Source organism: Myxine glutinosa, chromosome 12, assembly GCF_964187855.1.
Source record: "Myxine glutinosa chromosome 12, kmMyxGlut1.1, whole genome shotgun sequence".
In the NCBI taxonomy this organism is placed as follows: Eukaryota; Metazoa; Chordata; class Myxini; order Myxiniformes; family Myxinidae; genus Myxine; species Myxine glutinosa.
In genome coordinates this window covers 97,873,241-97,890,155 of record NC_136272.1, presented here as the reverse complement: position 1 = coordinate 97,890,155, position 16,915 = coordinate 97,873,241, and the positions used below count along the sequence as shown (strand labels likewise).

The window sequence follows — 16,915 nt, the reverse complement described above, 5'->3', positions numbered from 1 at the left end:
CGTAATTAATAGACGTAGTCACGTTTCAATAGTACGTAATTAATAGACGTACATATATTTGCATAGTACGTAATTAATAGACGTACTCAATTCTCACGTTCCAATAGAGTACATAATTAATAGACATACACAGACATTTCAATAGTGCGCAATTAATACACATACTCATGTAGTCACGTTCTGTGCAGACAGACAAAGACAAAGAAGCAAACAAGCAGACCCAATGCAATACCCTCCCCTCTCGGGAGGGTAATAAAACTCGAGGTATCTTCAGAGCAATAACTTTACTTTGCATTTAAAATGTCGGACTGGGATTCAGCTTTTTAAATTGCTTTTACAATACAGTGCTTGATTGATGACACACCTTTTCAAAAATCACACACCAGTTACCCTGATCATAGTACATTTCAACAACACGAATGTCAGGTACTCTGCAACACAAAGACTCGAGCTCCCCCTTGCGGAACACATGGTAAAACCGATGTTGTACAGATTTTTGGTCCGGTTCCGACAAACTGGAGCCAGCAGGTGATGCATTCTGTTTTTCCTGAGTCTTTAGATGCCACGGTACGAGGACATCCTGGGATGAGAAAGGCGTCCTGTTTTTATGGATGGATAACAGACCAGTGGACAGAACCGTGCTTCCATTCTCGGATGACTCACATTTCCCGGCTCGAGCGGCGGCAGAATCAATGCTGCTGGGCTCATTCTTGTCTGGTATGGGTTTCCTCTTTCCCTCCGTTGCCAGAACTTGTGATGATTGCTCACCAGTCTCAGCCTTAACACCTCCATTTTCCCCACCGACGATACCCAAAGCACCACGGGAACTCAAATCTTCACGCTCCATCTGGTTGAAGGAACACCGTGTGCCCTGCCGTTTCTGCTGCAGGTACTTGGACCTTACACGCATGTATTCCTGCTCCAAAGCCCAAACGTATACCAAGCCTCGACCGCCAGGCCGTAGCACTCGTGCCATTTCCACCAGGGCCGCATGGCGCCTCTCCTGAACACAGAGGGAGTTTGAGAGAGAAGGTTCTAAAGTTTTTGACAATCAAGCCTTTTGACAAACACAACCGTACCACCACGAGCTGATGCCAGATATTGTCAGCATGACCCCTTTAACCTCTGCCCCATCATCCCCCACATGGGTGAACAACTCCTCTGTTGAAGATCCTCAAAATGCTGCTACATTTTGCACCAATAAACCTCAATGCTTTCAACGGTTCCTTCCATTCAGGAGGGTCGCCACAGCCTGACCCAGCTCCAGAATGGCTCCATTGTTTAACAACCCGTAGAAGATTCCATAGCAAGACCGGGAATGCCACTGAACTCCGCTAGAAAACCATCCTCAAGGATGTCAAGTCCTTCACATGAATAAACTCTCACAAAGAAAACATACCCAAACTATTATGATGAAACAAATATGTACATGGAAAGTGACAGGAAGCACATGTATTTACATCCAACGATTGTATATCCACATGCTGGTACTCTATATTCCCAAAACAACAAAAACTGATAATTTTGTTCATCATTCCACTATATCCATATTTGCTAATTTAAAAAGAAAAAGATTCACACCAACGTATTGTACAGACGTGTTTTGTTGATGAGAGATATCTGCTTATTTCACAATGATGACACCAAAGTTTCGAGATTGTTACAGAAGCTTTAGAAATCCTGGAGAAGCATATCGTAATAAAAACACTGTTTATCATTAGTTTGGAAACCTCTGCTCATTCCCTGTTCGTGACACTCAGCTGCCCATTACGTAACTGTGCCCACGATAGCATTAGGCAAAATGAGATCCACAATATTCTACACACTCCTTTTTGGTATTGGTCCCTCTGGCCTCTCTTGGCTCTGCCCCTCCCAGGTTTCGGTTTCTGTAGGGTGCACACGTCTGCCAGTAACCCTCTTGTTAAACTCCCAAAATGCGGACTCACCACTCACCCACACTCATTTATTCCTCTTTTCACTCACCTGTGGAACCGACTACCTCAGTCTGTTCAGCCCCATTCTTCCCCCAGGGTCCAAGACAGGTGTTCACTACTACATCAGGTCATACCCTACCCATACTCATTATCTCTTTTCCAAATGACCCAATTGCCAAGCACTCCCCTTTTCCACGTTATTGTGACCTTCCCCCTCCCCCGCTCTCTTACTTATTCATTTGTTAGTTGTTCGTTGGTTTGTTCCTTTTCTGTTTCATCCCCACCTGCCCACTTCCTCTTCCTTTGTTTCATTCAGCTTATGTGCAGCTTGTTCACCGCTTGTTCACTGTTGAATGTAGTGTGGCAGCTACATTCAAATGTAAGGTGTGCACAGAGGGAGCTGCAGATGGAGGAAATGTTAACTTGGATCTTGGAGACGGCATGAAGCTGGACGGTGTAAAACATTTTGCTACCTTGGAGACATGCTGAATGGAGAAGGTGGATCAGACTCGGCAACGGTTGCTAGAGTCAGATGTGCATGGAAGAAGTTTCGAGAACTGAGTGGCGTGCTGATGAGGAGGGGAGTGTCGTTGAAGCTGAAGGGAAAGGTGTATGCTGCATGTGTGAGAAGTGTTATGATTTATGGGAGCGAGACATGGGTAATGAACGTAGAGCAGCAACGAAGGCTGGAAAGGGTGGAAATGCGAATGGTTTGGTGGATGTGTGGAGTATGGTTGAGAGACAACAACAACAACATGCATTTTAAGGCCATTTTCCCTGCTAGAGCGGGGGTTAGCCTTGCGGTCCCCATGACAATCTTCTCCATTTTGCCCGATTTTCTGCATCTCTCCTTGTTAACCCCCTTGCCCGCATTTCTTCTTCCACCATCTTTAGCCAAGTCTTTCTCGGTCTTCCCCGTCCTCTACTTCCTGCTACATTAACTTCCATCACTCTTCTCAACCAGTCACTTTCATCCTTCCTCAACACATGACCAAACCATCTCAACCTGTTCCTCTTCACAGCATCAATCACAGGCAATATTCCCATCATCTTTCGCAATTCATCATTTGTCTTCCTCTCTCTCAACGATACTCCGCACATCCATCGAACCATTCGCATTTCCACCCTTTCCAGCCTTCGTTGCTGCTCTACGTTCATTACCCATGTCTAGCTCCCATAAATCATAACACTTCTCACACATGCAGCATACACCTTTCCCTTCAGCTTCAGCGACCCTCTCCTCCTCATCAGCACGCCACTCAGTTCCCGAAACTTCTTCCATGCACATCTCACTCGAGCAACCGTTGCCGAGTCTGATCCACCTTCTCCATTCAGCATGTCTCCGAGGTAGCAAAATGTTTTCACACCTTCCAGCTTCACACCGTCTCCAAGATCCAACTCAACATTTCCTCCATCTGCAGCTCCCTCTGTGCACACCTTACATTTGAATGTAGCTGCCACACTGGTAAATGACCCTCTCAGACCACGACATTTTTGATGAACCCACTCAGCGCACATTGTACATTGAATGGAGTTCACTCCGACACCCTTCCTGCACACAGCACACGGCCACTTCCCAGTTCTTTCCACCTCACCACATGCTTTACCACTTGCCATCACCTTCATCTTTCCGATATTCACCTTTAGACCTTTTGTCTCCATACATTCCTTCCACTTGTTCATCTTTTCCTTCAGTCCATCCATACTTTCCGCAATCAACACCAGATCATCTGCATACAACTCCCACGGTAAACCCTCCTTTACGTTCTGAGCCAGCACCTCCATCACAGCTACAAATAGTAGTGGACTTAGTACCGACCCCTGATGCACTCCCACCTTCATCTCAAACTCACCACTGTTCCCGTCCTTCGTCCTTACAGCTGTGCGCGCTCTTTTGTTCATTGCCATCACTACTCTGATCAACCATTCGTCCACTCCTAACTTCCTCAATGCCCATGTCAATACTTTGCGTGGAACCCTATCGAATGCTTTCTCCAGATCAACAAACTCAAAAAACAACTTCTTCCTCTTCTCCATGTACTTCTCCTGCAACTGCCTCACAATGAAAAGCGCATCTGTCGTTCCTCTTCCTGACATAAATCCAAACTGCATTTCGTCGATCTTCACTTTCTTCCTTATCCTCCTCTCCAACACCCTTTCCAATACCTTCATTCCATGCTCCACTAACTTTATCGCTCGGTACGAGCCACACTCCAGAGGGTCACCTTTCCCCTTGTATAGAGGGACGAGGGTACTCAGTTCCCAATCCACTGGAATGCGGCCTTCTTTCACCACCAGATTACAGATCTCTGTCATTCTCTTCACACCCCAACTTCCTGCTGCCTTCAACATATCTCCATCTCCAACATATCAACATATGGTTGAGAGAGAGGAAGACAAATGATGAATTGTGAAAGATGATGGGAATAGAGCCTGTGAGTGATGCTGTGAAGAGGAACAGGTTGAGATGGTTTGGTCATGTGTTGAGGAAGGATGAAAGTGACTGGTTGAGAAGAGTGATGGAAATGAATGTAGAAGCAAGTAGAGGACGGGGAAGACCGAGAAAGACTTGGCTAAAGAAGGTGGAAGAAGAAATGCGGGCAAGGGGGTTAACAAGGGGAGATGCAGAAAATAGGGCAAAATGGAGAAGATTGTCATGGGGACCGCAAGGCTAACCCCCCGCTCTAGAAGGGAAAATGGCCTTAAAATGCATGTTGTTGTTGTTGTTCACCGCCATGTGTCCTTCTCCTCCTCCTCCTCCCCTTGATCTCACACCCACTAATTTCTATTCTGCTGTTGGTGTTTCCCCCTTTCCATTTTGTTCTCTTCCATTGTGTTCCAACTCTTCCATGAGCCTTGATCATGTATTTAAAACAATCAAACAAAAAACGCAAAAAAATATTAAAAATAATCCCTCATACATATGATAAACATGTAAAGATCGACGCTGGCCTTCAGTTCCTTACTGCAGTCGAGAGGTGATGGACAACGGCGATCGAGAGGCAGGCATCGAAGGAAGTCGAACGCACAGGTAGAGACAGAGCGTCACAGACCAATGCTTGGAAACCTCGCTGGTGGCAGATCTCCATCAATGGCGAGCTGCGGTCACAGCCAATCTGTCACAAACGGAAAGCCACATTACTTAGACTTGTGTATCTGTCCATCATTGGATAGTCCACAGGATTGCTTTCAAAAATAGAGGCCAGGACGGTACATCGAAGCAAAATGCTTCGGAAATAACACTCAGTGTCCCGCATGAAAGGTGAAACGTGCTACGTGTAGCACAAAGAGGAAAGAAACACCTTGGAGCAACGAGATAAATTGAACTGTCTCAAAATAAAAACAACAAGCAGCAATACCCTGTAAGCACATTTCCCCTCACCATTGCTAGTCCTCGGTGTGCGGACAGGTATTTCCCATTTCCGCATCCAATGTCCAGCAGCAGTGCAGCATCAGGCAGGCCTCGCACGAAGGCAGCCACACGGGGCCATGGCGAGTGCCTTGTGCTGCTGAAATGCGCCGCTATCGTGTCGTACACGCCATGCACATAAGCCTTCTCCAACCTCTCAGCAGATGCTTTGTCACCTGGCAGTTTCGGCCTCACCAACTGTCCTGCCCCAGGCACTGCCGCCGTCGAGGGGCAAAGGTGTGATCGGTTCAGACTTTCGTTAGGTGGGTCCAATTCTCTTTCCTCATCCAATCGGATGCCTTCACATGCTTGCTTGCCAACTTGGCTATCACAGGTCGAGGGAAAGGCTGAGGAGAACAAATGGATGAAAGCATCACTCTTAGCAGAATGATTAATGACAAGGTTTATCACTGTATTAATTTCCTCGCAGAGGAACCCACACCTTGTGCGGAAGGAATTTGGAGAAGAGCCGGTATTATGTATGACTCCAATGAATTCATCTATCTATAATTCCACTAATCTCTGTCTGTGTGTGTGTGTGTGTATGCGACCGCTGTTTCTCGACAACTACCGGTCCGATATACTTGAAACTTGCCAGGTATATTGCTGGGGACCCGAGGATGTGCCTTTTCAAGGTTTCATATTAATCGGACAATTACTTACCGAGCTATGTCCAAAAAACGATTCAACCAATCAGAGAGCAGCGAGCTATCGCGTGTGCCGAACGTGGCGAACACACTCTGCCTCGGACGGCACATTTGAGAGCGTATTCATTTATTTCACGTTGGCAAACTATGTTGCCGCTATGTTGGCGTTAAACTATGTTTTAAAACTAATTAAAACCATTTCATGTAAATAGAGGGGGGGGGGGGGGGGGGGGGATTGTCACTGTACTCGCAAGCCGTTCACCGTTCGCTTTGGCGTTGCGAATGGACCAAAACATTTCATGGACCAAACCATTTCATGTAAAGCGTTCGCCGTTCGCTTTGGCGTTGCGAATGGACCAAAACATTTCATGGACCAAACCATTTCATGTAAATAGAGGGGGGGGGTATAATTTTAGATATAGATATAGTACGGGCATGCCCTAGTCACATATAAATTGAGCAGGTAATACTATCTTACTATAATTCACCAAATGCCTGTCTGTCTGTTCGAAGGTACCGTAAAAACTGCTGAACCGATCTCAAAGATATTTTCGGTGGGTAATCCTGGGATCTCCAGGAGTAAAATAGGCCATTTAGTTTTCCCAATTTCAGCTTTAGTCTCCAGCATTCTCAGGTTTGGACTCCCGCATAACATTCGCGTTCGCATAACGTTCATTGTTCTCATTGTGACGATGTTGTTTTCCCGGGTGCCGCACAAACGGCTGCACCGATCAAACTCGGTGACCTCGGACAAAGACCTTTTATAAGGACATGGGTTGAATCCATGCTTGAGAGAATTCTAACCCATTTCAATTGAAGGAAACACGTATCGGGAGTACATATGACATAGCGATTGTGAAAACGATTAGTTTAATCTCTACATGAGAGAATTCCACATAGCTATTTGGGCGGTGAATACGCTAACAGATCGCTGTCTCCATCGATCTTGCCAAGGCCGTAACACCGATCGGCTCAAAATCCTTTTAACTGTTGATTTGGAAGTTTTTACAATGAAGGAAACACGTATCGGGAGTACATACAACATCGGGAGGACTAACTGCACGAGTCTTCAGTATCAAGCTTAAATCTGTCATGGCGGATCTGAAGAGCGGAATGCTTGGAGAAGTGGTGGGCTACTTCGGCATGAAGGAGGATCAGAAACGTGGACTCCCACACTGCCACATCCTGCTGATACTTGCTCCCGCATGACGTTATTTTCCCGGGTGCTGCACAAATGGCTGCACCGCAATTTAACGGATGTTTATATAAATCGTTTGAAAGAAAAAAAGCCTTCAATTTCTGATATTTTGCCTTTTCATTTGGGCCTCCCAATTGAAGCCCCGCCCATAGGGCGGGGACAGTTGCTCGTAATATTAACGAAACGATTAACACAATATATAGAATGTTCTACATATATATTAGTTGGTGTTGTTCTTGTTCTTCATCTTCCATGTAATGCTATATGATACACATTTGCATAGAGAGAGAGTTTGGGTCTTCTGCCCACCCCTACCCTTCAGGTTTGAAAAAGTTTTCTTGCATCGCCAATTTCCAAAATGATTCCAATGGCATGCAATATGATGGGGTTACTACCGGTGGGGCCAATTTTATTGATAGACATACAGAAAATACACACACACACACACACACACACACACACACACACACACACACACACACACACACACACACACACACACACACACACACACACACACACACACACACACACACACACACACACACACACACACACACACACACACACACACACACACACACACACACACACCCAACCATTTTAAGGCCATTTTCCCTGCTAGAGCCTAAGGCCTATTATATACATATGCATATACATACATACATACATATTAGTCATTATGTGACTTCAGCCTCATGTTGGCTTAGCAGTTAGGGTGCTGGCTTGGGATCCTAGGTTCGAATCCCTGTCGATCGCTGAATTAACGCCAGGGGGGTTCACTCGGCCTGTCATCCTTCCGAGGTCGGCAAATTGAGTACCAAATCACTGGTAATTCCCTGTGTGTTGCAAGAGGCGCCCAACAGGGTTGGGGGAAAGAAGGGCATTCGGCCATAAAACATTGCTTCAAAAAGGGGACCACGTTGCCCGAAAAAGTGCAACCCCTGCTCTGTGGGGAAAAATGGCCTCCAAAGGTGGTTCAGTCATAATGCGACTTCATACCATCAGTGGGGAACCGCCAGCAATACAGATACTGCTGCACCTTACTGGGAGCGATAATCACTGCCTGCCACATGGTAACATTATCTCTGGTATCCACTCACGATATGGAGTCGACCTGGATGCGGTTGGGAGTAACTCATTAGTATCTGTACTTTGGTGCTCCACCTAATGAGCGAACGTCATGACGTCATCGCCACGTATGGCTGCCTAGCCTGCCAAGCTCCGGAGATATATATGCAGTCACGTGAAAAAGTAAGTACACCCCATGTAAAGTTTTGACTTTTTCAACATATTACAACATACAGCTATTTGATCTTCATTTTTTAACAATATTGACAGATAAAGGTGATATTGTAGCGGTTACCGCTGGATGCACACAATCGCCTTGCACCGGCCAGAACACGGCCAGACGCGCCTCTCCCGGGCTTGCCCGGACTCACTGTTCCCGGGCACGCCCGAACCTCCCGGGCACGCCCGGTCTCGTCTTTCCAGGGCTCGCCCAGAGCGTCCGGGCATGCCCGCGATCGCCTTTTCAGGGCTCGCCCAGAGCGTCCGGGCATGCCCGCTATCGCCTTTCCAGGGCTCGCCCAGAGCGTCCGGGCATGCCCGCTATCGCCTTTCCAGGGCTCGCCCAGAGCGTCCGGGCATGCCCGCTCTCGCTTTTCCAGTGCTCGTCCAGAGCGCCCGGGCACGCCCAGCCTCGACTTGCCAGGCCGCAGCCAAACACGCCCGGGCAGGTCCAGACTCGCCTTTCCAAGGCTCGCCCTTGACACCCGGGCATGCCCGGTATAGCTTTTGCCGGGCAAGCTTCCCGACATAAATGTGTATATATATTGCTGCCCGATAAACGGGCTTGTCAGAATACCTGAGCTGTTTTGTTTCAATAAAGCAACTCGGACGAATTCCGTCTTTGGTCGCGTCAATTCTTTCGACTCGCATTGGAGCGCAGTTCCTTCAATATAATATAACAAATATCATGAAACATTTACATTTTATAGTCCATTGTATAATTTAAATAAATATAAATGCAAATTTCACATGTGGAAAAGGTAAGTACACCCTTGGCTCTAATAGGTAGTATTGCCCCCTTTGGCAGAAACAACCTCAAGTAGGCGTTTCTTATAACTGTCTACCAGTCTCTGACATCCACTGGGAGAAATTTTTGCCCACTCCTCCATGCAGAATTCTTTCAGCTATGCGATGTTTGAGGGGTTTCTTGCATGCACAACAGCAACACAACATGCATTTTAAGGCCATTTTCCCTGCTAGAGCGGGGGTTAGCCTTGCGAAACAAACCAAACCATGACAATCTTCTCCATTTTGCCCTATTTTCTGCATCTCTCCTTGTTAACCCCCTTGCCCGCATTTCTTCTTCCACCATCTTTAGCAAAGTCTTTCTCGGTCTTCCCCGTCCTCTACTTCCTTCCACATTAATTTCCATCACTCTTCTCAACCAGTCACTTTCATCCTTCCTCAACACATGACCAAACCATCTCAACCTGTTCCTCTTCACAGCATCAATCACAGGCAATATTCCCATCATCTTTCTTGCATGCACAGCTCGTTTCAAATCCCCCCACAACATCTCGATGGGATTTAGATCCGGGCTTTGAATTGGCCATTCCAGAACCCTCCATTTCTTTCTTTTCAGCCATTCCTTGGTGGATTTACTGGTACTAGGGCATGCCCGTACTATATCTATATCTAAAATTATATCCCCCCCTCTATTTACATGAAATGGTTTGGTCCATGAAATGTTTTGGTCCATTCGCAACGCCAAAGCGAACGGCGAACGCTTTACATGAAATGGTTTGGTCCATGAAATGTTTTGGTCCATTCGCAACGCCAAAGCGAACGGCGAACGGCTTGCGAGTACAGTGACAATCCCCCCCCCCCCCCCCTCTATTTACATGAAACATGACATGAAATTTGTCCGTTTAATTAGTTTTAAAACATAGTTTAACGCCAACACGTACGTACCCGTACTATCCGTAATGGCGCACGCTCTCACAGGAGCTCCGGAAGGTCGTATATCGCAGTTACGATGAATCGCAAATTAGTTTTTATTAGTTTTATTATTAGTTTTAAAACATAGTTTAACGCCAACATAGCGCCAACATAGTTTGCAAACGTGAAATAAATGAATACGCTCTCAAATGTGCCATCCGAGGCAGAGTGTGTTCGCCACGTTCGGCACACGCGATAGCTCGCTGCTCTCTGATTGGTTGAATCGTTTTTTGGACATAGCTCGGTAAGTAATTGTCCGATTAATATGAAACCTTGAAAAGGCACATCCTCGGGTCCCCAGCAATATACCTGGCAAGTTTCAAGTATATCGGACCCGTGGTTGTCGAGAAACAGCGGTCACAGACAAACAAACAAACGTACAAACAAACAAACGTACAAACAAACAAACACACAGAGATTACTGGAATTATAGATAGATGTTTGGGGTCATTGTCATATTGCAAGTTCCACCTTCGGTTGAGCTTCAACTTTCCGACAGATGGCCTCTCATTATCCTCAAGCAACCTCTGGTACAATGAAGAATTCATAGTGGATTATATGATGGTGAGCTGCCCAGGCCCTGATGCAGCAAAGCTGCCCCAAGCCATAATATTTCCACCACCATGCTTTACAGTTGGTATCAGGTTCTTGTGGTCAAATGCTGTCTTTGGTTTTCGCCAAACATGTCTTCTGGTACTGTGGCCAAATAGCTCTACCTTCGACTCATCTGTCGAGAGCACATTGTTCCAGAAGTGCTGGTCTTTGCCTCGGTGTTCATTGGCAAACTTTAGTCTTGCCCTGATGTTCTTTCTGGACAGCAAAGGTTTCCTCCTGGCACACCTCCCATTTAGATCAAATTTGTGCAGCCTCTTTCTAATGGTAGACTCGTGCACTTTGACATCAACAGTGGCAAGACCTACCTGTAGGTCCCGTGATGACATTCTGGGGTTCTTAGAGACTTATTTCAGCATCTTGCGGTCTGCTCTCGGGCTGAACTTGCTGGGGCGGTCTGGCCTGAACAAGTTGGCAGTTGTTTGGAATCTTCTCCACTTGTAGATGATCTTCCGGACAGTCGAATGATTGATTTCAAATTGTTTGGAGATCTTTTTAAATCCCTTCCCAGACTCGTAGGCATCAATAACCTTCTTTTTGAAGGCCTCGGAGAGCTCTTTTGATCTAGGCATGGTGACGCCACACACTTCAACAACAAAGAGCAAACCAAACTAAATGACTGAGGTTTAAATAAGACAGGTTCCTCCAAGATCCTCTCCAACGATAAAAAAAAAAACACCTTTAGAGGCCATTTTTCCCCACAAGCGGGGGTTGGCCTTTTTCGGGGACCGTGGTTGTTGTTGTTTTTTTTGGTCCCCTTTTTGAAGCAATGTTTTACGGCCTGATGCCCTTCCTGCCGCCAACCCTTTTTGTCACCTTTTTACGACAAACAGGGAATTACCAGTGAACTGGTACTCAATTTGCCGACCTCGGAGGATGACAGGCTGAGTCAACCCCCCTGGCGTTAATTCAGCGATCGACCGGGATTCGAACCCAGGATCCTAGGACCCTAAGCTGGCACCCTAGCCGCTAGCCCAACACCAGGATGCCGAACGATGTTCTCCATCATCCTCTCCAACGATGTTCGAATCATTTTCACCTGAGCTGGTGCACCTGATTCAAATTTTAGGTATTTGAAGTAGTGATAAATGTAGGGGTGTACATTACTTTTTCCACATGCGAAATTTGCATTTATGTTTATTTAAATTATACAATGGACTACAAAATGTAAATGTTTCATGATATTTGTTATAATTATATCACCTTTATCTATCAATATTGTTGAAATGAAGATCAAATAGCTGCAAGTTGAAATATGTTGAAAAAGTCAAAACTTTACATGGGGTGTACTTACTTTTTCACGTGCCTGTGTGTGTATATGTATATGTATATGTGTATATATATATATATATATATACACACACACAGACTTGGCATTTAATACGGAATTTTTTTTTTTTCTTGACTTGGGTTTACTTTCTTAACTCAGTATATCAATCTGGTGAGTTCTTTTACACTTTGGTGATTTATTTGTTAAAAGAACCATGTCACTGATTGTCTGTCGCAGCAAGAAGTCAACAACAGGATTATATCACAGGTGGCGTGGCAAAATGTACGGACAGGTGCATTTGATGATTGGCTTCACAGTCAGGTATACAAGGGTTGTTGCGTTCTGTATTAGTGGAAAACAACTGCTGCACGTCTCCAAAAGTTATTGCCGCTTCCTCTGGAGATGGTCCGTCAACTCGACAATGCTGTTTGTCATGGAGTGGTGGCTTTACAAAATTGCGGCATGAAACAGCATGCTATTTATTGCTCGGCAGTATGGCATCACTCAAGGTCAGGTATCAAAGATCCTGAAATGAAATGCTCAGAGGGGTGTCCCTACTCCAATACCGAGGACAGGACGTCCCCACAGAACCACAAGGAGGGATGATCGCCAGCTGCACCGGTTAGTCCGCAATGGCCGTACCAAGTCAGCTAATCGGCTTAGGGCTGAGTGGCAGCAACTGACAAATGTGCTTGTATCCGGAAGGCGAGTCAACCAACGACTGGTTCAAGCAGGCTATCGTGCCAGCCGGCCCCTGAGAAAGCCACGCCTGACCAGACAACACCGCCAGCGCCGATTGCAGTAGGCCAGAGAGCACCGTCAATGGCAGCCAAGACACTGGAATCCCGTGATCTTCAGTAACGAGTCTAGATTTCTGGTCTGTCGTCAAGATGGCCGCGCCCGAGTGTGCAGACAAGTGCATGGAGCCTACAACAAAGATTGTATAGTGCCAAGAGTCCAAGCTGGAGGTGGTGGGGTGACCGTTTGGGCTGCTTTTCATGCAGGGGGCAAAACTGATCTGGTTGTTCTGAATGGAAACCTGAACCAGTTCACATACAGGGCCATTCTGGAAGAAACATTGCTTCCATTTGCTCGTGCAGCCTTTCGAGGTAACTTTGTCTTCCAAGATGACAATGCACGGCCTCATCGTGCTCGCATGATCCAACACTCTTGCTGACCGTGGTGTAGAGCATATGGAGTGGCCTGCCATGTCCCCGGATATGAATCCGATAGAGAACTTGTGGGCAGAATTAACGCGTCAAATCGACCACTTGGACCAGCAGCCGACCTCTGTGCGTGAATTGCAGCAGGCTATTGTCACTGCATGGCAAGCAATTCCTGTCCAAACCTTGGCAAATCTCGTGAACAGCATGCCTCAATGTGTACGTGCTCTCCTGAATGCTCGTGGGGGTTACACGAAGTACTGAACTGTAATTTTACTGTCCGTAATCCCAGTCGTAATTTAACTTTTGTTTTTGTTATAAAAAAAATTGGCTAATGTGCAAAATAAAGAGATACTTCTGGAAAACGTACAGAAGTTTAACACAGTACTGTCCATGAATTGAGTTCGATATCAGTTTACATCACTTTCATGGATCAATTTATTTGTTTCGAAATGTCAAATGTGGTTTTTGTTTCTTTTAAAGGTCACTAACAAAATCTAGAATAATTTCAACATAACTCCAATGAACTTTTGGTTCTAAGACATCTTGAAAAGTAAGTTCACCCCCACAAAAAAAATATTCCATATTAAATGCCAAGTCTGTATATGTAATGTATAAATGCAATGAAATGCACTTATATTCAGACATAGACGGCACATTCACTTGCAGATATTTATTATGTCTATATCAGTTACAGGTGTTGGTGAGATGGAGATCGAACCTACCGCAGTGGCATGGCTGCCAGCGAATTTTGCGGAAGGAGAAGGAGATGCGCATTCCACGGGTTGCCAGTGTCGGACCGCCGTCTTGCAAGCGGTTGCTGATAGTGTCAAACTTTCGCGGCGTAATTCTGGCAAAGGGAGGGTGAAGGTTAAGTCAAATGATTTTAGAAAGATTTCACACTCTTCCAAATGGAGTAGCTCTGACATGGCGTTCTGATTCATAGTCTGCCACTGGGATTAAACACGTTGGTTACAAGTCATACCAATCTTATTACCAGGAAGGCACGAGGAAGAAGAACAATGCAAAAACACACCTCTCCTTTGTAGCCGTTAAGCTGGCCGTCCTGCCTGCTTGCACTTTTATTAACATCTACTCTAACATCTAACAGAATAAGTATTAAAATCTCCATTAGCTATTTACATCATAATAACAGCTCTGATCTAATTTATCTTGACAAGAGTGACCGAGGTTGGCAGTTTAATACAAAAACACTATTTTTGCAGAAAAAAGGAACGTTAATTGCAGACTCCTTTTCACCTATTCGTCAAAAAACTACAGTTATACTGTGACATTAAGCCTCATCTTGTTAAGAAAAGAAAAATTTCATCAAACTCTAATTCAAAGGTGAATCAATGCCCTCATAGCAGTGGGGATTGAATTACAAAAAAAAGCTTCACACACACACACACACACACACACACACACACACACACACACACACACACACACACACACACACACACACACACACACACACACACACACACACACACACACACACACACACACACACACACACACACACACACACACACACAATAATGGCCATTCATATGAAACCTACACTAAACAGCTTTGACTAATATCTTCATGATACCTGCAGAGAAGAAAGATAAATAAAGAAAAAGTTTCACAATAGTTTTTTTAGTTTAAAATAATGACCAATATAGGGTGGATTTGGGGCTGGGGGAGTGTAATCAAAAATTCACCATTTAGCAGAAGCTGGCATATACAAGTCTTAGGCCTCAACCTGTTCTTGATTTAGTGTGGAACAATTAGCCCAAAGCAACAGAAAAAGTTCGGCGCTTGCCAGCAATGCCCACCCGTGGCTCCAAAGGTAGCGAGAGTCTCCAGTCATGACAAGAAGGCTCCGAGCAGGCAATGAAACGGGTACACGGGTGCCACAAGGGTGACGGAAATCCATCACGACCTGCAGCACATCCATGAAATAAGCACAGTGTTCTTGAGATTCGTACCGCAGCGTGAAGGACGGTGCAGGCATTACCCGACATCGTTATCGTGAGTAAAAAAGAGAAGGAAATTTAATTGTGTGCTAAAACCATTCAGGCAAACTAATGAACTGACACATACAAACCTGAGATCCCAAACTCAAGGACACAATTCCATCTTCAAAAGCCGAATGGGTGTCGACGTGCGGAGGAATTCCTGCAAAACGATGAACAAGTCAGTGAACTACACCTCCACATAATATTCGATTCAAGGGGACGTAAGAGATCAGTGAGCAGACGATACCTTGTCCAGGCTCATAGCGATTGACAGTCAGCTGATCAGGCCTGTGTTGAATATATCCCGCGACGAGGCAATTGGAAATCAACTCATCACAGACAGCAGGTAGGCCTAGTGAGGTTTCACACAATTGCAATAGTCAATGATAGTAAAAGTCAATTAAACAGCAGAAAGGTGGTGGTTCTTCCCCATTCAATCATTTTGAGTATGTGGTGGCCCACCATCGGTGGTGGAGGTGAGTATAACATCACATGTTTTTATGCCACCAGACAAGTACATTTCAATAGTACCACGTTCCGTACCTCCAGGAAGAGGATGGTCCTTATTCACACTGTTGTCTTCATAGCAGAATTCAAACCCAAAATGCTTTACTCTTCTGTGCTTCAAAACCCGTTCGTCTGCAAAATAAATAAAAATAATAAGTATAAATAATTTTACATAACCAATTATAACCAGCTTTGTTATAAACAAGTACAAAAAGTTTTAATTAAAACAAAAGCCGCGTCGATGTTACACAATGCCTAGATGCAGCTGTGCCTATAACGTCGATGTTATAGGCACAGGACATTCCTATTGATTCGATTACTTGATGTTATTTTTGTGCAAAGCGAAAATATATCTCGGCAATTTCCCGTGTGTGGCGACGAATTTTTAATATATCTCGGCATTTTCCCGTCTGTTCTTTCAGGCGGTGTATGACTGACCATGCCGCGATTTAAAAATATATATATCTCGGCAATTTCCCGTGTGTGGCGACACGTGAACGAAGCTATGTTCCTCTCTCCACATTATTGTGACGACGTATAAATTAAATATTTCATCGTGACGATTGTCATCAAATGGACGAATTTTTAATATATCTCGGCATTTTCCCGTCTGTTATTTCGGGCGGTGTATGACTGACCATGCCGCGATTTAAACAAAATATATCTCAATGGACTTGGTTACAGGCCTTTGAGAATTCATTTCGTTCTATAAAGGGCAACTTTCATCGGATTTTCTTCCCGTTTTTTTTCAACCGAGTCTAAAACTATGTTAGCGACTGTGAAAAATGAAATTATATATCGAATTTGATTTGAAAGAAAACTGTGAGAGAGGAAGACACCACGGGCCCACAAAACAGGCCTCAAAGCTATGCGAGTTAATAAAATGGTGGATATTTGTTTATATGAAGCCTCTCCCACAATGGGTGGAGCTATGGTTCCCAGAATGGGTGGAGCTTTGAGGTTTTGTCTTCTCTGCAAGAACAAGAAGAAGAACAACAAGAAGAAGAAGAACAAGAACAAGAACAGAGGGCACTCTATGACCAGCGTCTTGCGACGCGGCTAAAAATAAACTCAAAACCACTTCTATAGCGAGAACGAATTAACCAGTCACTAATCTTTATAATAACTAAAAGATTAGATTACCTTTTTAGACGAAA

The 16,915-nt window shown here is 45.0% G+C and overlaps 1 protein-coding gene across 5 annotated transcripts in view; it reads right to left on the bottom strand.

Annotated features, from left to right (window-relative positions):
- Positions 1–269: 269 nt before the first annotated feature.
- ALKBH8 (alkB homolog 8, tRNA methyltransferase) overlaps positions 270–16,915 on the bottom strand; it is a 39,085-nt gene continuing 22,439 nt past the window's right edge. For all 5 annotated transcript variants that reach the window (XM_078766115.1, XM_068132146.1, XM_068132147.2 and 2 more), the window contains 8 exons: positions 15,795–15,890; positions 15,499–15,603; positions 15,341–15,411; positions 15,069–15,175; positions 13,968–14,092; positions 5,317–5,690; positions 4,901–5,050; positions 270–1,003 (listed from right to left, as the gene is read on the bottom strand). In XM_078766115.1, coding sequence (XP_078622241.1) covers positions 335–1,003; positions 4,901–5,050; positions 5,317–5,690; positions 13,968–14,092; positions 15,069–15,175; positions 15,341–15,411; positions 15,499–15,603; positions 15,795–15,890 — 1,697 coding nt within the window. In that variant the 3' untranslated portion in view covers positions 270–334. The remainder of the gene's footprint in view (positions 1,004–4,900; positions 5,051–5,316; positions 5,691–13,967; positions 14,093–15,068; positions 15,176–15,340; positions 15,412–15,498; positions 15,604–15,794; positions 15,891–16,915) is intronic.